The sequence below is a fragment of the Mauremys reevesii genome, linkage group 3, assembly GCF_016161935.1.
Source record: "Mauremys reevesii isolate NIE-2019 linkage group 3, ASM1616193v1, whole genome shotgun sequence".
Taxonomy (NCBI): domain Eukaryota; kingdom Metazoa; phylum Chordata; order Testudines; family Geoemydidae; genus Mauremys; species Mauremys reevesii.
The window spans coordinates 202,325,112-202,346,528 of NC_052625.1; the positions used below are offsets into that span (position 1 = coordinate 202,325,112).

At 48.0% G+C, this 21,417-nt stretch overlaps 1 protein-coding gene across 3 annotated transcripts in view; it reads right to left on the minus strand.

The window, feature by feature from the left end:
* The window catches only part of LOC120399997, a 67,823-nt gene that overhangs the window by 3,031 nt on the left and 43,375 nt on the right, over nt 1-21,417 (minus strand). For all 3 annotated transcript variants that reach the window (XR_005595452.1, XR_005595453.1, XM_039528323.1), the window contains exon 5: nt 1,974-2,737. Coding sequence is in view for 1 of the 3 variants with exons in the window: in XM_039528323.1 (XP_039384257.1) it covers nt 1,974-2,737 (764 nt within the window). In the remaining 2 variants the exon portion in view is untranslated. The remainder of the gene's footprint in view (nt 1-1,973; nt 2,738-21,417) is intronic.

The window sequence follows — 21,417 nt, forward strand, 5'->3', positions numbered from 1 at the left end:
GACCGGGATACTATTCCCTGCTGTGTTGCTGATTTCCTGCACAAAGCTCAGCATGTTAATGTTGCCCTTCTCTGTCTCTGTTTTCCCATCTATCAAAGGGGGATGATGGCAAGGGATGACACCTGCTCAGGCCAGGCCAGAGCTTTGGGGGGTAGAGTCATAGGTTTTAAGGCCAGAAGGGACAATTGGGATTATCTAGTCTCCTGTATAACACATGCTGGAGAACTTCACTGAGTCCTGCATCAAGCCCATATCTTGTGATTGAGCTTTGTGGGTGTGATGCTTATTGTACGTGCCAGCAAGTAGGATGGGTCACAGTTAGAAATGCTTGTGGATCAAAGGCCTGTCTCAGCTTGGTCAAGAGGAAAAAGAACCCAAATTTTCTCCCACACATCATGGGAAAGATGTGAACCCCCCCGGGGATTTCTGAGCACAGATTCAGGGCTGATGTCCATGCAGCCTCACCTGTTCACACCAGCACCCAATCTGCCCCAGTGACTTCAGATAGGATTTCTGCCATGTTTTATTTGAAGTGAGTTCTCTGGATTCCCCTCTTCTCCCGCCACATGTCATTTCCTGGTGTCAGAGCTGGGCTGATGTGCAGGATTCTATTGGAGGGGTCCCAAGCTCACTCACCAGCCGGTGCTGCAAAGTTTGAGCTCGCTACCGACTCAGTAATACTGAGGTCAGCTCAGCTAGCTCCTCCCACATGCCGCTGTCCCTCCTACCCCCTCAGTGTGCCATTGCCCCTCTCCCAAATTGTTCAGCCTTCCCTATCCCCTCCACCTCCAATGCCTCTCTCCAGCCCCTGCTCCGCCCCCTCCCCTCCTCTCATCCTGGTCTCCCCCTCCTCCTCCCAAATAGCTCTAAACCTCCTGAGAAGATGGGATCAAGATGCAGAACGAGGGGGGGGGGACACATGAACCAGAAGCATCAAGGGGCTGTCTGTAAATTACATAACACACTGGGAGGTAGCTAATGGACGGCCCCTAAACCATGGGGGCTTCACTCATCTAGCAGCGTGTTTCCTCTACGGCCACTTTCCAAGATCAGCATTTCTGGTGCAAGGAATGTATCGGGCAGCAGCGAGATAACCCCAGGTCTGCAGGGTGTGGGTGGAGATTGGCTTCGGAATAAGGAACGGGCCTCAGAGAGGGAGAGAGGAGAGCCATAGGCTGGGCTACAGAGTTACAAGAAGAAGAAGAAAAAAAAAACCCCAAACCAAACAGGGGCCTTGATAATGGTGGTGCTGACTCGGAATGAAAGGAGTCTTTAAAGTTCAATCACTGGGGGGACGTTTAAGCTCAGTACAGCAAGAGCCTGAACCAAAGCCCATTGGGGTCAGTGAGGAGCTTTCCGTTAACTTCACTGGGCTTTGGATCCGGCCCCAAGAGCAGGAGGAGTGTCTGACTGGAGGGAGCGGGGAGACTTCAAAGCGAATTAACAGGTCAGGATGCAATTCCGCAGGACGGAATTCAGCCAGGAGACTGGGGTTAACACCCCATCGATGCTGAAACTACCATGCCAGGGGATCTTTAACTCCACAACATCCAGGATCCCGCTCATATCCCATCCATCAGACAGCACCTCCAGTCACAGAGTGTGCCGGCACCATGGTGGGGCATCCAATTAGCACGGACTTGGGGAGGAGCTGTACATACCGAGTGCCAAACAACACTCCCTTCAGCATCTGGCAGGTCCCCCAACCAAGTACTGGCCAGGCCCAGCCCTGGGGGGCTTAGGAGAGCTGATAAGATCACAGCAGAGTAGTGGCTCAAATATTCCTTTGGAGGCTCCTAGCTGATAGAGAAGGAGACAGCCAGAAGCCTCCCCTTGGAAACGTCTGGAGAAGGGGGAGCAGGGAGAAATCCCAGCCTAGATCAAACAGAACCTCGCAAGCGAGAGGGCAGGAGATGTTCAGGGAACTCAGGGCCTGTTGAACATCAGGCCAGGCAGAGGGCACCCCGCATTACCTGCGTCTCAGACCCCAGGCTCCCCAGGGTTTCATAGATCACATCCAAGTGCTTTTCTGGTAGAGGCGGAGGCTCCTCCTCTTCCGGCTCTGTGGACGCGTCTGGGCTTGCAGGTGGTGTGTGCCCGGGGGACCTGGATTTCTTACACACTCGCGCGTACATCGCCCGTAGCTGCTTCTCCCTTTCAGTCAAGGACTCGTTCACGGCATCTTCCTCCAAGGCAAGTTCCTGCCACTCCTGAGGTGACTCCCTGGGCTCCCCACTGAAACCATCAGCCACAAGCTGCTCCTGTTTGCTAGTGCGTCGTGGCAGTGTTTCCCCCGGCTCACTCTCCTCACCCCCTGCAGTAGCATGGCCTGAGTTCATATTAGGGCCTTCTGCAGTGCCAGCACTTAGTTCGTACAAACTCCCTCGGTAGCAAGTGATTCCTTTATCCCTGATGCTTTCGTAGATTGAACCATGTGCGTCCTGCCTGGAACTAAGCTGCTCTGCCGTCATTACTTGCACATTCCGTGGAGCCACTGGGAGCTCCCGGAGCTGCAAAGAGTCTGGGGCAGTTGAGTTTTTCTGAGAAGCAGCTGGGGAGCGGCTTCCCAAGACACCTAGGGCTGATGCTCTGGATTCTCTTTCCCCTCGATGGTTTGCTGAAGAGGAGTCCAAATCCTTTGTGTGGCTGGAGCCTCCTGGCTGAGGATGGGAGTTTCCAGTGAAGCCATTTATCTGCCTTTGGGCTGGTGCTCCCGGGTCGCTGGGCAAAGAGCTGCCTGCAGAAAGAAAAGCAGAATGAAAGGCTGACCCAAATACACGCTCCTCGTTTTAATTACACTAAAGTAGGACAAACGAGGCAACCGCAACAAGCGGAAAACCAGCTGGGTGAGCAAACTCTGCTGGGTAGGTGGAGAGTGCATTGCAGCACGTTACCAAGCAACATACTTGGGATGGGGGCAGAGCCGTATCTAGGGATTTTTGTGCCCGAGGCAAGGGACAGGGGCGGCATGTTTGGCTCTTCAGCGGCGGGTTCCTCTCGGAGGGAAGGACCTGCCGCCGAATTGCTGCCATTCTTCGGCGGCAATTCAGCGTCAGGTCTTTCCTTCCGAGAGGGACTGGGGGACCCGCCGCCGAATTTCTGCTGAAGAGCCGGACGTGCCACCCCTCTTCCTTGCCGACTACCCGTGGCAATTCGGCGGCAGGTCCTTCAGTCCCTCTCAGAGGGAAAGACTTGCCACCAAATTGCCGTCGAAAGAGAGACTTTCTGTGCCTCTCACTTTCTGCGCCCGAGGCAAGTGCCTCACTCGCCTTGCCCTCATTACGGCACTGGATGGGGGGGTCTGCACCCTGATGCCCCCAAGCATCATCACAAACTCTCAAGACTTTCAAGGATCAGTTTCTTTCTCCCTAATCCCTTAGCAATCCCGTGACACCCTGGGTATGTCGTAGGGCTAATCTCCTGGGTGCCAACTCATCCTCGGCATATTTAAGACAATGTGTGTCTAGGATGGGACTCACTCTGACTGCCAGGGTGCGACGTGGGAAGAGGGATCACACTCCCTCTCTCAAGATAGCTGTCATGGATGACAAGATGTTTATTCACAGCTCTGCACAGAAAATCAGCTCTGCCTGGTTTGGGTTTTAAAATCCCCGTCCATAGTGCTCCAGCAGAACAAGGTTTTTGCACGGAACTTCCTTAATTTAAAAAGGACTGAGTGAACATACACAAATAAATGCCCTGTGGCAGTGGTTCTCCACCTTTTCCATGCCAGGACCCTTCCACGACCTCAACCCATCTAACTGGAATCCCTGCCTGTGACACCAAGTGCCACTGATGGCCCACTACTCTGAGTCAGCAACTCTTCAGGCCTGACATTCTCACTACACCTAACACTGTTGTCAGGCTAGATATGCAAAAGGTGGCATGTAATATAGCACTGGAAGACTCATAACTCACTGCTCATTAATATTATTGTGTGGTGTACAAACGGGCAGCGTATGCAAAACTACAAACATATGCTGAAAATATGTTCTTAGAAGTACCCCATAAGGTACACCTCTACCCCGATATAACGTGACCCGATATAACATGAATTCGGATATAACGCAGTAAAGCAGTGCTCCAGGGGGGCGGGGCTGCGCGCTTTGGCAGATCAAAGCAAGTTCGATATAACGCGGTTTCACCTATAACTCGGTAAGATTTTTTGGCTCCCGAGGACAGCGTTATATCGGGGTAGAGCTGTACCTACACAAAGGAATGTGGTTCCACCTTCTTGAATGCGTCTCCACTGTAAGTTAGGCAAGGTGTGACCAAAGACGAAGAAAAGCATGTTTATATGCAAGGTAAACAAAGCCTTAAAGACAGCAAGTGGGGAAAGACGAATACTTAGCAATCTCCATAGGGGATGGCAAGTGCACGCCAGGGAGACCTCCTGCCTCTTGAAGCAGGGTCAATGAACTTTGGGAAGGCAGCTCAGCATCTCCATTCCAGCAGAGGAGAGAAGCTTGGTCTAGGCTTGCTTTTCAATGAATACGTGTCTAAGAATTATTGGGCTATGAAGACAGGTGGTCTGAATCTCAAATGATAAGCAACTGAATCAACTGATTGTACACACTATTACTGTACTATAAAAGTATATTGAATAAGGTCTTTTATGAAAGCCTGTGACACTCTGGTGATTAACGTCATTGTGAAATGTCTGTTTTACCACTACAAGAGGAATTATGGATACTCACTGATATCATGTTTTAACCAGAGTTTTTCTCCCTGGAAAGGCAGCAATCTAACTGTCTGCAAAGTAAATTAAGCATTGTGGAATCAAAACAATGGAGGCTGTATTTACATATGAATCAGCAGGGAGATGGGAAGTCCACAGGAAGCTTTTCTGCCTCTTGTAACAGGGTCAATGAACTTTGGGAGAGGGGCTGTTAACAGGGAGTTTCGCAAGGGAGTTTGGAAGGGGTGTGGGAAGGGGGCAAGGTTCACTTGCTGTTCTTCAAAATCCGTAAACTAAACTACCTTCAAAACTTCTTGATTTAAACAAAACCCTTCATTAACTAGGTAGCTGCAGGAGACAACGCAGGCAGAAGTCCAGCAGCAGAGTGGGGGCTATCCAGTTTATTGCACCGAGTGCAGCATGTATGATTACCTGCCCTGTGGGCGGGTGGCGTATGTGTGCATTCGGTGCAAGGAGCTCCTGGCCCTCAGAGACCTCGTATGGGCTTTGGAGGCCAGGGTGGTGGAATGGGAGGAGCTAAGGGAGGCAGAGAGGTATGTTGATGAGGCTTTCCGGGACACTGTAGATTTCTCCCACCTCCGGTCAGACAGCCCCTGCGCTGTTGAGGAGGAAGAAAGGCCCAGGGAAGCAGAGCAGTCAATGGGAGCAGAGGGAAACCTTCCCATAGCTTGGACCCTCCTTCCAGATGGTGTTAGGGTATCCTCTCGCACTGAGGTTACCTTTCCGGGGGAGGGAACTCCAGTCACTAGGAAAAGGCAGGTGTTAGTAATGGGAGATTCGATCATTAGAAACGTAGATACCTGGGTTTGTGATGACCGGGAGAACCGTATAGTGACTTGCCTGCCTGGTGTGAAGGTTGCAGATCTCTCGAGGCATCTGGATAGACTTATGTGTAGTGCTGGGGAGGAGCCGGTGGTCGTGGTACATGTAGGTACCAATGACATAGGGAAGGGTAGGAGAGACATCCTGGAGGCCAAATTTAGGCTGCTAGGGAAGAGACTGAAATCCAGGACCTCTATGGTGGCATTCTCAGAAATGCTCCCAGTTCCACGCGCAGGGCCAGGTAGGCAGGCAGAGCTTCAGAGTCTCAATGCCTGGATGAGACGATGGTGTAGAGAGGAGGGGTTTAGATTCATTAGGAACTCAGGAAACTTTGGGGATGAGGGGAGCCTATGCAGGAGAGATGAGCTCCACCTAAACCAAAGTGGAACCAGACTGCTGCCCTTAACATTAAAAAGGTTGCAGAGCAGTTTTTAAACTAGGAGATGGGGGAAAGCCGACTGCTGCAGAGGAGCACGTGAGTCGGACAGAGACTTCTCTTAGAGGAGAGTCTGATGCTAGAGAATCTCCAGGTTATAGTCTTGAGCAGAGGATGGAAGAGGATAATGTAAGGGCCAGATCAGACGAGAAACATTCACATAAAGAATTGGACACATCAGAAAAGGGCCAACAAATAAACAGTGACAAGTTTTTAAAGTGCTTGTACACAAATGCTAGAAGTCTAAATAATAAGATGGGTGAACTAGAGGCCTTGTAGTAAAGGAGGATATTGATATAATAGGCACCACAGAAACCTGGTGGACTGAGGACAATCAATGGGACACAGTCATTCAGGGGTACAAAATATATTGGAAGGACAGAACAGGTCATGTGGGGGCGGGTGGGGGGAGTGGCACTATATGTGAAAGAAAATGTAGAATCAAATGAAGTAAAAATCTTAAGTGAATCTACATGTTCCATAGAATCTCTATGGATAGTAATTTCATGCTTTAAAAAGAATATAACATTAGGGATCTATTATCGACCACCTGACCAGGACAGTGATAGTGCTGATGAAATGCTAAGGGAAATTAGAGAGGCTATCAAAATTAAGAACCCAATAATAGTGGGGGATTTCAGTTATCCCCATATTGACTGGGAACATGTCACCTCAGGATGAAATGCAGAGACAAAATTTCTCGATACTTTAAACGACTGCTTCTTGGAGCAGCTGGTACGGGAACCCACAAGGGGAGAGGCAACTCTCGATTTAGTCCTGAGTGGAGCGCAGGAGCTGGTGCAAGAGGTAACTATAACAGGACCTCTTGGAAATAGTGACCATAATATAATAACATTTAACATCCCTGTGGTGGGAAGAACATCTCAACAGCCCAACACTGTGGCATTTAATTTAAAAAAAGGGAACTGAAAAATGAGGGGGTTAGTTAAACAGAAATTAAAAGGTACAGTGACTAGAGTGAAATCCTTGCAAGCTCCATGGACGCTTTTTAAAGACACTATAATAGAGGTCTAACTTAAATGTATACCCCAAATTAAGAAACACAGAAAAAGAATTAAAAAAGAGCCACCATGGCTTAACAACCATGTAAAAGAGGCAGTGAGAGATAAAAAGGCATCTTTTCAAAAGTGGAAGTCAAATCCTAGTGAGGTAAATAGAAAGGAACATAACCACTGCCAAATTAAGTGTAAAAATGTAATAAGAAAAGCCAAAGAGGAGTTTGAAGAACGGCTAGCCAAAAACTCAAAACGTAATAACAACATGTTTTTTAAGTACAAGAAGCTGCCTGCTAAACAACCAGTGGGGCCCCTGGATGATCAAGATACAAAAGGAGCGCTTAAAGATGATAAAGTCATTGGGGAGAAACTAAATGGATTCTTTGCTTCAGTCTTCACGGCTGAGGATGTTAGGGAGATTCCCAAACCTGAGCTGGCTTTTGTAGGTGACAAATCTGAGGAATTGTCACAGATTGAGGTGTCACTAGAGAAGGTTTTGGAATTAATTGATAAACTCAACATTAACAAGTCACCGGGACCAGATGGCATTCACCCAAGAGTTCTGAAAGAACTCAAATGTGAAGTTGCAGAACTATGAACTAGGGTTTGTAACCTGTCCTTTAAATCAGCTTCTGTACCCAATGACTGGAAGATAGCTAATATAACGCCAATATTTAAAAAGGGCGCTAGAGGTGATCCCGGCAATTACAGACTGGTAAATCTAACATCAGTACTGGACAAATTAGTTGAAACAATAGTAAAGAATACAATTGTCAGACACATAGAAGAACGTATATTGTTGGGCAAAAGTCAACATGGTTTCTGTAAAGGGAAATTGTGTCTTACTAATCTATTAGAGTTCTTTGAAGGGGTCAACAAACATGTGGACAAGGGGGATCCAGTGGACATAGTGTACTTAGATTTCCAGAAAGCCTTTGACAAGGTCCCTCACCAAAGACTCTTATGTAAATTAAGTTGTCATGGGATAAAAGAGAAGGTCCTTTCATGGATTGAGAACTGATTAAAAAGACAGGGAACAAAGGGTAGGAATCAATGGTAAATTCTCAGAATGGAGAGAGGTAACTAGTGGTGTTCCCCAAGGGTCAGTCCTAGGACCAATCCTATTCAATTTATTCATCAATGATCTGGAGAAAGGGGTAAACAGTGAGGTGGCCAAGTTTCCAGATGATACTAAACTGCTCAAGATAGTTAAGACCAAAGCAGATTGTGAAGAACTTCAGAAAGATCTCACAAAACGAAGTGATTGGGCAACAAAATGGCAAATGAAATTTAATGTGGATAAATGTAAAGTAATGCACATTGGAAAAAATAACCCCAACTATACATACAATATGATGGGGACTAATTTAGCTACAATGAGTCAGGAAAAAGATCTTGGAGTCATCGTGGACAGTTCTCTGAAGACGTCCACACAGTGTGCAGAGGCAGTCAAAAAAGCATGCAGGATGTTAGGAATCATTAAAAAGGAGATAGAGAATAAGATGGAGAATATCTTATTGCCCTTATATAAATCAATGGTTCGCCCACATCTTGAATACTGTGTACAGATGTGGTCTCCTCATCTCAAAAAAGATATACTGGCACTAGAAAAGGTTCAGAGAAGGGCAACTAAAATGATTAGGGGTTTGGAATGGGTCCCATATGAGGAGAGATTAAAGAGGCTAAGACTTTTCAACTTGGAAAAGAGGAGACTAAGGGGGGATATGATAGAGGTCTATAAAATCACGAGTGATGTGGAGAAAGTAGATGAGGAAAAGTTATTTACTTATTCCCATAATACAAAAACTAGGGGCCACCAAATTAAATTAATGGGCAGCAGGTTTAAAACAAATAAAAGGAAGTTGTTCTTCACACAGCACACAGTCAACTTGTGGAACTCCTTGCCTGAGGAGGTTGTGAAGGCTAGAACTATAACAGCTGTGATAGACCCAGGCCAGTTGGGTACAGCAGAATAGCTGAAGGCAGATATACTGGCCACTGGATTAACAGTTTTCTGTTCCCTGACTGATCAGAGCAGGGGCTGCTCCAGGCTAATGAGAACACCTGATTCTAATTAACCTGCAGAGTCAGGTGAGGCCATTAAGTTAATGTGACCACCTGACTCTAATTAAGGCCCTGCTGATACTATAAAAAGGGCTCACTCCAGTCAGGCAGGGGAGTCAGGGAGCCAGAGGAGAGGAAGTGCGGCTGAAGGGCTGGTTAATGAAGACATCCTCAAACCATCGTTAAGGGAGCCCTAAGGTAAGGGTGAAGAAGGGAGAAGCAGGAGAGCTGTGGGGAAGTGGCCCGGGGAAATGTAGCAACTCTGGCAGTGAAAGGTTGGCTGCCAACAGCTGCTACCATTAGGGTCCCTGGGCCGGAACCCAGAGTAGAGGGCGGGCCCGGGTTCCCCCCAACCCACCACTACAGGAACATCTCCTGGGAGGGGAAGTCAGGCCCCTGTCAGGACAGGAGGCTAAACTGTTCTGAAATAAGCTCCCAGGGACAACAGAGACTGTGGGAGTTCTCTCCCCAACCTCCTTGCAGCCTATGATGAAAAGGGTTCAGTAGACTGTAACCCTGGCCCTAGAGAGAGAAGGGCTACGTGGAGGGTCACAGTGAGCCACTGAGGCTAGCGTAAACCGCCTAGAAGTGCAGGACCCACGGGAGCAAGGTCAGAGCTCTGCCACACAGCGTTCAAAAGAGAAGTGGATAAATTCATGGTGGTTAAGTCCATAAATGGCTATTAGCCAGGATGGGTAAGGAATGGTGTCCCTAGCCTCTGTTTGTCAGAGGATGGAGATGGATGGCAGGAGAGAGATCACTTGATCATTGCCTGTTAGGTTCACTCCCTCTGAGGCACCTGGCATTGGCCACTGTCAGTAGACAGGATACTGGGCTGGATGGGCCTTTGGTCAGACCCAGTATGGTTGTTCTTATGTTCTTATATAAGCAGCGACAGAAAGGCACTTTGGTAGCCATCACTTGGGGGATTAAAGGGGCCAGAGTTCTTGGAATCACAGAACACTGGATCCTTCAGCCAAGGGGCTGAAGTTTCTGGGAACTGAACACAGGTGAGAAACCTGCTTAGGCAAAGATTGTAACTTGCTGAAATTAAGTTTTAGCCTCAGAAGTATAGTTTTTACTTGTGTTTGTTTGTAACCATTTCTGTCTTTACTCCTTATACTTGGGATCAGTTAAACCCATGACTTTTACTATAAACCAGTTCAGGCCTGTGATTAAATAAGAGTCTTTGTCAAATACTGTGTACAGATGTGGTCTCCTCACCTCAAAAAAGATATTCTAGCACTAGAAAAGGTTCAGAGAAGAGCAACTAAAATGATTTAGGGGAGGAGAGAGGTCATATGAGAAAAGAAGATTAAAGAGGCTAGGACTCTTCAAAGAGGAGAAGACAGGAGGGAGGGGACATGATATATATAATATATCATGAGTGATGAGATGTTGAAAAGGAAAATAAAAAGTTATTATTTATTAATTAATACATAACAAGAAATGAGGTCACCAAAATAATTAATAGCAAAACAAAAAAAAAAAAAAGTTCTTCTTCTTCTTCTTCAACTTGTGGAACTCCTTGGAACTGGAGAGGGGGAGGAGGGGGGGGACTACACTATATAAAAATGTTTAAAAGGAACTGATAAATTAATGGTGGCTAAGTCCATAAATGGCTATGGTATGGCCAAAGTAAGAATCCTAGCCCTTGCCCTAGGATGGAGGAGGATGATGGGAGAGATGAGAGAGATCAGAGATCAGATCTTGATCATTGCCTCAGGGGCTCTGGCTGCACCTGGCCTGGGCCACGGTAGACAGACAGATTGAGATTGGGGATGGACCGACCTTTATTTTTTCTTATGTTCTTATGTTCTTAACCCCAGTTAAATTTACGAGCTGTAGCATATTGTCTCTTTAAAGGAGTAACTAACTGAATAACTTCTGGGAGTGTTCCAGGAGAGGGCTGGACACCACAGGGAGATGTCTCTGGGGAACTCAGGAATTGGGGTTCATTGTTTGTTACCTACAAGGCAAGGTCTGGGCTGGCAGAGCCCTGCAGAGTTTGCTAGCAAGGCAGACAAGCCGGTGTATCAGGGAGTTGTCACACAGTAAAACTCTGACTTGCTGAGAGGGAGTAGCACAGTAAGTCTCAATTCTGAGAAACCCAGCAGAGTGTCACAGGGCAGATGATGGTGTTGGGAAAACTCCAGATTGGGAGGGTGTTGGGGTCACTGCAAACAGGAACTGGGTGGTGGAAGCCAGAGTTAGACCTGCATGCTGGTGGGCTGGCCGTTGGGGTGAGGGCTGTGAACAGCAGCAGCATAGCATTCAAGGCACCCAGAGTTGTAGGGTGAGGAGTGATACGACCCCTTATTGGTCAGAGTTGAACCCCACAGCATCACACCCTCCCAGCTGGCAGTACCCGAAGGGCAGGGGGGTCATGTCCTGACACCCATTTGTGAGCCCCGACTGGGAACCTATGGTCTGCAGAGGGCCAGCATAGGACCATCCATGCTGAAGGATCCAGTGGGATTATGTGGTGCACAGGGGTTGGCCCTGTGCACAAGGGTGCATTGCACCCCATTTGCATTTATTTCAACTGAAGGTTCGAATCTGCAGAGCTCCCGGCCCAGCAAAAACTGAGATACAGTAAATCTCCTCCAATAGGTGATCCCACATCCTAACTGATCACTTTAAAGTAACCCCATAAATCAATGGGCATTAAACAGCCACCCTTCAAGAAGGCTAAAGGTCTAGTCAAATGAGATCAGAGGTTTATAGAATCCCATTACCAGTACCTAGCTGCCCTTCCAAGAAGCAATGGAATATAGTGAGTATGTGCCATTCCCAACCTGCTCTGAAATACAGCCCACACTCCATGTAAAGCCAAAACTCACACATTTCCTGGGTTTGGTTAACAATAATACAACAAAGTTCTGATCAGTCCTCCCCAGGCTTGGCTGTTCTTAGGATTCCTCCCTGAGGAGTGCTCAACCCACGCCCTAGATCCTCTTTTTCTGGAGCGTCATTACCAGCAGTCAAAAAAGCAAACAGAATGTTGGGAATCATTAAGAAAGGGATAGATAATAAGACAGAAAATATCATGTTGCCTCTATATAAATCCACGGTACACCCACAGCTTGAATACTGTGTGCAGATGTGGTTGCCCCATCTCAAAAAAGATCTATTGAAATTGGAAAAGGTTCAGAAATGGGCAAGAAAAATGATTAGGGGTATGGAACAGCTTCCGTATGAGGAGAGATTAATAAGACTGGGACTTTTCAGCTTGGAAAAGAGACGGCTAAGGGGGGATATGATTGAGACTATAAAATCGTGACTGGTGTGGAGAAAGTCAATAAGGAAGTGTTATTTACTCCTTCTCATAACACAAGAACTAAGGATCACCAAATGAAATGAATAGGCAGCAGGTTTAAAACTAAAAGGAAGTATTTCTACACACAACAGTCAACCTGTGGAACTCTTTGTCAGGGGATGTTGTGAAGGCCAAGACTATAATAGGGTTAAAAAAAACTAGATAAATTTATGGAGGATAGGTCCATCAATGGCTATTAGCCAGGATGGGCAGAAATGGTGTCCCTAGCCTCTGTTTGCCAGTTAGCTGGGAATGAGTGACAGGGGATGAATCACTTGATGATTACGTGTTCTGTTCATTGTCTCTGGGGCACCTGGCATTGGCCACTGTCAGAAGACAGGATACTGGGCTAGATGGACCTTTGATCTGACCCAGTATGGCCATTCTTACATTCGTATATCCAGGTGACAAGCAGCCTGCCTCAGTGAGTCAGCAGAACCCACTTCACCCTTTCCTGGCAGAATCAAACACCCGATAGCAGGAAAGGGATGTTTCAGACAAATTGCCAGCCTGTTATAGACTTTGCAATTTACCAGAAAAGTTCCCTGTACACCAACAGAAAGTAGGAATGTTAGAATCAATTAGAGATTTCAGTGAAACCTGTTTAACAAAATCCACCTAGAATCTCTATTTTAACAAAATATAAGCCAGGACAAACTCTCAAACAAATCTGGGTCCAATAAATACAGCACAAAGTGGAAGGCTGGTCTAGTGGTTACATCACGGAGCCCTGGAAGAGCTGGGTTCCATTCCCAGCTCTCCCACAGTCTTCCTATGTGACCCTGAAGTAAGTCACTTAATCCATCTGTGCCTCAGATCCAGAGCTGTAAAATGGGCATGATGAAAACACTTTCTTTCTCCTTCCATTTAGGCTGCAAGATCTTTAGGCAGGAATGGTGCCCTTAGCATCTGTATGCCAGAAGCTGTGAATGGCAACAGGGGACGGATCACTCAGTGATTACCTGTTATGGTCATTCACTCTCAAGCACCTGACATTGGCCACTGTCGGAAGACAGGATATTGGGCAAATGGACCCTTGGTCTGACCCAGTATGACCGTTTTTCTGAAGCATTTGTATCTTATTATGCCTTTGTACAGTGCCTGGTACAATGGGGCTTTGATCTCAGATGGTGTCTTCAGTCACTACCATCATAAAAGCATTAATAGTGATAGAAACCCATATTCTGTTTTTTCCTTCTTTAAATGTAATTTTAGAAGGTTACGTTTATGAAAATTGGGTACATTTGTGTATCTCACTTACAAAAAACTAATCGTAACAGCTGGAATGAATCTGTTATTTGAGCATCAGTAAATTTTTATTGGCCTTTTGGCTAAGAAAGTGGAGTAATAATTCTAAATGTCTATGTAGGCACAGCCTTCAGGTTTTATAGAAACAGGCAACTATAAATCCTATGACCATTAGAAATGTTTCCATATTTTTTTAAGCAAATTTTTGAGGGGTTCAGATTTAAAATATGCCTCTGCAGCAATTGCAACCCAGACATTGCAGTGCTATGCTAATGCAGGAGTACTAAAAAGTGAAAACATCTAGAAAACAAAAGTGTTATAGGCCAGTCCAGAACTAAGGAGACATTAAATAAAACTGAAGGGCAGCAAATTCAAAACTAATAAAGGGAAATACTTGTTCACAGAACACAGAATTAGAGTGTGGAACTCATTGCCACAAAGTATTATTGAGGCCAAGGGTTTAGGAGGGTTCAAAAAGAAGGAATGGGACATTTATATGAATAACAATAGAAGTTCTGGCCTTCACAATTCAAGCAGGATTGGATGGTGGGGGGTTCAAAGCAGAGCCACGAGAACGGTCAAAGGATTGGAAAACACACCTTATAGTGAGAGGCTCTAGGCACCCAGTCTGTTAAGTTTATCAAATAAAAGGTTAAGGGGTGACTTGATCACAATCTATAAGTATTTACATGGGGAACAAAAATTTAGTGAATGGCCCAGCCATCTAGCAGAAATAGGTCTAACAATATTCAATGGCTAGAAGTTGAAGCTAGACAAATTCACACTGGAAATAAGGCACAATTTTTTAACGGGGAGGGTAATTAACCATTGGAACTACCTGTCAAGGGTCATGGTGGATTCTCCATCACTGGCAACTTTCAAATCAAGATTGGATGCTTTTCTAAAAGATCCGCTCTAGTTCAAACAGGGATTAATTGAGGGCAGTCCTATGGCCTGTGTTATACAGGAGGTCAGACCTGATCACAATGAATAATATCCAGAGTTATAATAATTCATGATAAAACAGTGAACAGGAGCTTGGGAAGGGATCTAAACCCTCTGGCTCCGGGGCACAAGCAACATCCCTGGGGACGGGTTATCTTATCACTGCCTACATTGAGGTGTCTTGTATTTGTCCCCGAAGCAGCTAGTACTGGCCACTGTCAGAGAGAGGGTATTGGGACACATGGGCGAGTGGTCTGAGCTGCTCTGGCAATTCCTATGTTCCTATTTTTGTTGTCTAAAGTTAACGGGACAAGAGAAGAAACAAACAGCAAAAATGGTAAAAACTGCACTGGAACATCCAGCGTTAATCCTCTGTGGCGTTACCACCTCCTCAGGCAAGGACATTCGTAACCAGACAATGCTCTGTGCTGTGTTGACTGTCACCTACACTTACAGGGGGCTCTGGACTTGAGCCGTCCCTGTGCTTGATGGCCATTGCCAGCTCCCTCTGCTCAGCCAGGGCACTGGAAGGCAGAGGAGGAGACACAAAGGTGTTGCCTGTCCCCCCCATGCACCAGCAGTGTGGGCGGGGTGTGGGGGGGGGAGAGAATGGCTTCCCGGGCCCCTCTAGATACAACAGGCTGACGAGCCACTGCTGGTTCTCCCCTGGCTCCGATGGGGACGAAGGAGAAGCCTGGCTAGCATCTACCGCAGTGACACAAGGCGATGAGCAAACATCCCTCGATCCCCTTATTAAAATGAAGGCTCTCGGCAAAACAAACAAACAGGCTGTGTGGTATGTGCAACACCTGACTCCAGAGGATTTGGTCCAGCCAGTCTATTTCTGGGGCCTGTTCCTTTCGCTGCCAGGTCTTCATCTCGGAGCACTGCACACTCTGTAGCACAGCCAGGGATCAGGCCGCGGCAGGTTCTAACATTTACTTAGCAGGTCTATTCTTCCTAACCACGGCGGACCACAGTATTCAAGTCCACAGGCCGCAGAATGTTGATTCTTGCAGCGAGTTTATTTCTATAGTCAAATATTTATTTAAGAAGGGGCTCGCTACTCCCCATACGGGATTTGTCAACATCAGTGCTCAGCAAAGTTCTACGCTAAGCAGGTTTGTTCACCTAAAGACGAAAAAGCTTTTGAAAGAGACTTAAATTCTGAGGCACTGGCTCAGTATTTAACATACCCCAAAGTCCTCACCCTTTTACCTAAGTGCCCTATTGTTGCTGAAAAACAGAATCTACTTACTCATCTGATCTAGGGCTGCTCAAAGCCTAGCTCCTCAGTTGGTGACCCACAGACTTATGCACCCAGAAAGCTGAACACGGTGTGATGTCAGACATACAAGCTGTGGTTAAAAATAGTGTTACGGCAGGAGTCACTGGATGGTGGTGTTTCACATAATCCCATAAGTTCTATTTCTTAATGTAAAGCAATGTCCAGTCTTTGAAGAAATGCTTCATTGTCATTTGTTTCATGATACAGTTGCTTTGGGGAAAGCAGCAAGGGAGTTTCCTCTGTGCCATGCTCTCTCTAACCAGAGTCAGGTTTTGGGGCACAGCGACTCCCTGGGAACTGGGCATTGGTGTTTGGGCTGAGATTCCTGACGGAAGAGTTTGCCTGCATGCTGTTTGTGACCACCTCTGTTCCAGGACTGGTGTATGCGCGTAAACAAATAAGTTACGCTAACAACATACTCTGACTCCACATTCCAGATTCTTTCCCCAACAAGAATGGGAGATGAAAGGCTCTGACCTTCGGTACTGTGTGCAGAGGGGAGGTCACTGTGGACTGAAATAGGCGGGGGGGAATTCTCCCCACACCAGCCACAGAGGAGTGGGAGTTCACCAACACCTAGGAGTGATGGAGAGCTCCCGCTGCTTTTAGCAGAAGAGGGGGAGCTGAATTCCCTGCCTCACTTTAACCCCTGTGGTGAAAGATCATGTCACCTTTCTACCCTTGTGAGCAGGCACAGCATTTGCCTATCAGAGGTGCACGTCAGGTCAATGTCGGGAGCTTTGGGTTGGTTAGACGGGTGGTGGGGAACATCTCAGTCACTCACTGCACATTTGCAGTGTCTCTTTGTAACTAACATGCAATTATGTAATAGGGATCTTGAATTCATACAAAAGCGGGCACAGGTCTATTTATAAACTAATCCCTCACAGGTTAATAGGATATAATTGGCTGTTGCGTATTACGGTCTGGTAATCCAGCCCAGATTACTTGTGCATGAAACTGAGTGCTGGGATATAACAGACATACACGCCACCACCATCCTCATGTCAAACCACTACCATTGTCTGGCCTGGATCCCGCGGCCTGCTCTTCCCCGGAGCAGCAGCGAGCATCACATATCCCAGCGTGAGCCGTGCCAGCAGCCACAGCCTTTTGAAGCTTTGCGAGTCGAGAGAGAGGAAGCAAGCGGGGGCCTGCAGAGGCAAGGTGTCGCAGCCAAGGCTCTGCTTGTCTCCAAAACTGCACCCACCCTGTACTACTGGGCACGACCCGACGAGCAACCAACGCACACGCTCTCCCCCGCACGCTCCCAAACCCACAGATGCTGAAAGGCTTCTTCCAGGAAAGCAAACCCCGTGCGGTTGAGACAGGGCTGTGGCTCTCCCAGGCCCAGCCAGGTTTACACGGCCTCTGTATTAAGTGCTCCTTGCGCAATCTGTTGCATGAGACTCATACCAAGGAGCCAATCCCAGAAGGTGGAATAAGGGTGCGGCACAGAGCAGTGCTGCTAGGAGTTGGCTCTTTATTGCCTGGCATAGGGCAGGGTTACTAAAGATTCACAGCCCCTGTCACATGGCAGGGGTCAGGCTCCACTGGCTCCAATTCAATGCAAATACAGCCGCAGCTAAAAATAACCACCACACGCCTAACCCAGCCAACAACATGCATGAACACGCATACAGACGCTAGCCCGGCGGTCAGGCCCGACGACCTGAGCCCCCCAACGGACCAGAGGGTTATTCTGCCTCTCGTTCAACATCTGGCCCTCGCTGCTCTCCCTGAACCTCAAAGGCTGCTCTGATCCCAGGGTCAGAGTTGGCTGTCATGCTGCTGATGGGAGAGCTGCCAGCCGCCCTGGCTGTTTTCCGTGGTCACTGACTGGGTGGGCATATGTTAATTCTGTTAGCAGCGCGCTGTCTCCGGTCCCCCCCCATCCCCCTTCCCAGTCACACTGGCACCAAAAGAGAGAGGCACCAAATAGCTCCACCGCCAGGGAACCAAACTTCCACCGCCCAGGCTTAAAGGGGCCAACACCACCCACAAAAGGTTTCTCCTCCTTTAAAAGCCTCTTCAGCCACCTAAAGGGGCCACTGAGACCAGGAGAAGGGGGAAGAGCCGGGGCTTGCCAAGTGCTCTCCCCTCCAGGGAAAGAGGCGAGTGTAATGAGGCAGAGGACCCTACTGCGACCCCTGAGCGTGGCAGAATGCACGGAGCCTGGGCCAGAGCTGAATCCCGGCTATGCCAGCAGGCACTCCCGGTCCCCTCCCTGACGGGAAATTTCACTAAAGCAAGTGCCCAGGTAGTTCAAGAAGCTGCAGCAATACAGGGAGCAGCATTTGTCCCTTCCAATGGCGGGTCCGGGGCTGTGATTGGAAAAGTCTGCTGGGCCCATGGCAGGTCACGGGATATTTGACTTTACAGCTCCATCTACTACTTACTTGCCAACCCCCTCCCCACTTCCAGCCCGCAATGGAGTTAGCAGCCAATAGCTCGTGAAAGTCAGAGATTAATGTCCGAGGCCATTTCTAAGATGGAACTCCAAGCTTCAGAGGCAACAGCTGCTAAAATCATACACTCAACTTCCCGAGGAGCGAAAAGCTCTTCACCAATATTAATGAGCTAAACGTCAAAGCTCCTTTGTGAGAGCAGAGAGGTGTCATCTCCCTTTTCCAGATAGGGCAGGGAAGTAACACACCCCCAAACTCAAGGAGGAAATCAGCGAGGCCAGCATTAGAGCTTTGATCCTACAATTACATTGCTTAACCTTATCGACCATCCTTCCTCCCCGCTCCCCGCCCCGATCTGCAGTCACAGTGCCTCTGGGAGATAGCCTGGGGCATACCCTGAAACGGAGGCAGGGGGGTTAAGAGACGCCTGCAGCCACAAGCAGCATCCGAGATGGGATTAGAACTCTATAAATCCTGGCTCCCAGACCGCAAGACCCCTTTCCCGCAGCACTGCGCAAGCAAGGCGTCAGGTGGAGAGAGACTGCGAACCACCCAGCACGCAACACAGCGTTTGTTTCAACAGCCAAAGCTACACTTGGGCTTCTTGTTCCCCCTAAGTTTTAACTCTTGCTCAGGGTTTACATTCCTGTTCTGCAGCCTGTGGGGAAATCAGCTCAGCACAGCTCCCGTTTCCTCATCCCCCCACCCCACTCCAGCCAGGGGGCGCTTAGCCGGGCTCCCTGCTAATTAGCTCCCAAAACAACCTATCATCTTCTCAGTGAGGCGTCTCACAGGGAAACCACAATGATTCATCAGGAACAGCAGCAGCCACTGTTCTGAGCCCTGCATGTCAGATGCCTGTTCCTCACCCATCACGTCCACACTCCCTGGAAGAAACCCAGTGACCAGAGGCCAGGAAGTCACAAGGTTCCCCTCTTCTGCCTTCCCCCAGGGCTCACACTCAAAGCTTTTCAAAGCAGGGAGCTGGGGCCAGGGGGGAGGGCGGGGGAGCCAGGCCTGGAACACACCAGCAGCATCTCAGCACAGGAAGCAGAGGGGCTACACCACGTCCCCTCGGAGCCACTGCCTGCCCAAACCTGTTCTGAAATCTCAATCCAGCGCTATCATCACAAAGCCTGCCCTTCTCCCTGCCCCGCCCCAGTCCTCTTGCCTGCCTCTGTAGCTCCTTTCCTGGGCAGCGGCATCACCAACCAATGGACAGAAAAAGGAAGGTGCCCCTTTATCATTTATTAGTAGCTAGATCTGCGGTCCCCCAGCTGAGGTCTGCAGAGTGCTCTGCGGAGAACCGGATGGTCACCCGATGCCGGCTCCTCCTCCTCATTTCTGGCTGTTAAACTGCATTAATAAAGCACACAATACACAAGTGTCCTAATGTCACTCTGCCACATGAGCAACAGCTGCAATTGCCACAGGGACATTATGAGGTTGTGAATGAGAAGGGAGTGGATGGTTGTGAATGGGACAGGCTGGCAATGGGGAACAGAATGCGAAGTGTCCACAAGGCGATCACTAGTAAGATGAGCTCTGCTCCGTCACAAAGCCTGTGAACCCCTCAGTTTTTGGGGAGTCTTGCTTGATGACGTGCCACAGAATTTGCCTGCTTCAAGAGTGACGAATGATTCCAGGGGCCCAACTTGAGGTACCTTAAAAACAGGCCTGATTTTCGGCAAGTGCTGAGCACTCACCCTCTGAAAATTAGCTTAAGACGTCTCAACTTGGGCATTCGCAACCACTAGTCACTTTTTGGCCTCTCTTTGTCAAGCGCCCTGCCTCTACTTTGCTACACAACGCTTCCCATCATATGAACAACGCTAAATGACGTGTTACTGTGGACAGGTAAGTAGAAAAGAAACTCCCATTCAACTATCCTTTTGTCTGATATGCAGGCGGACTTTGAATTTTTAAGACTGCACATTGATTTCTCTTATTGGAGTGTTACATGTACTTACTATTTTGTTAAAAAAAGCTTCCCCATGTCAAGTGGCTTCAGGCCAATACAAAACCCAGATATGGGGACATTGTGAAACCACAATTGACAGGAGACGGCTAGAAGCATCACGGTTCCTGAACAGAGTTAAGTCTCTTCTAAACCAATAACAAACCATTCTAGTGAAGTGAATGTGCTAGTGTAGCAGGGCCCTCTAGTGGACATAAATAAAACTGCTTTACTGCGCATCAAAGTTCCTAGACTGATACCAGCTAATGGAGAATCTCCTTTCCCTCTGATGGCGGGGAGCTGCGCTTTTGGAGCAGGAGAATCCAAGTTCTAGCTCTGTTGTGAAGTGCAGAGTGGAGCACAGCATAGCATATATCTACACTGTACAATTAACCCAGACTTTTAGTAGGGTTTTAGACTTAACCCCTCTACTGTCTACACAGAAAAACCTTTGGCCTGGGTACGGAGGGGCTTTAAGCTTGGGCTAGTTCACTTGGCTGGGGTGTAGGTTAGAGCCCGAGTTCCACTTTCATTCAGACTGGAACTCGCTCACTTTGCAATGAGGATGCCTGCTAAGTCTCTTGAGCGCTGACCGTCCTCCAACGCCTTCCGACAAGTCCCTTGAATGACAGGCAAGCTCTCCTGCAACTGACATAACTGACTGGGAAAGACTCCTAAAGCCCCTCAGCACAAAGAACCAGGAGCTTCGGCCCCAGCCACACCCGGGCGAGTACAGAACCAGTGAACACGCAAGTAGGACTTTGCAGTAGGGCACTCGCACCCGGGCTAGACTGACTCGGGTGCTGACCACTGAGGCTAACTGTGCTGTGCAGACACAGCCCTGGTGCCAGTGCTGATGTTCCCAGGTGGCAAACCATTTGTTCCAATGCAATCAGACCCTTACCCTGTTCCAAATCAATAGCTATTTTTTTACGAGATCTACCCTTCTTCCTAAATGTCTAAACTGCTTTGTTCTAGTCATTGTTAGCGTCAGATATTTTAAAAGTGAGTCAATATCTCAGTCATTTTAGAGTCATCATCAAACTGTCACCCCCATTTCATTCACTGGCCTAATTTCCACTGAGTGTTTCCTTCCCCTAATATACCTGTTAGAGCCTCTCCATTTTTTCCTGCCCTTCTTTTCCCTGCACCTTGTTACTGACTCTCAGGCCTGCTTTGATTGCCTTTTCCAGTCACAGTCAAGGTATCTGACTA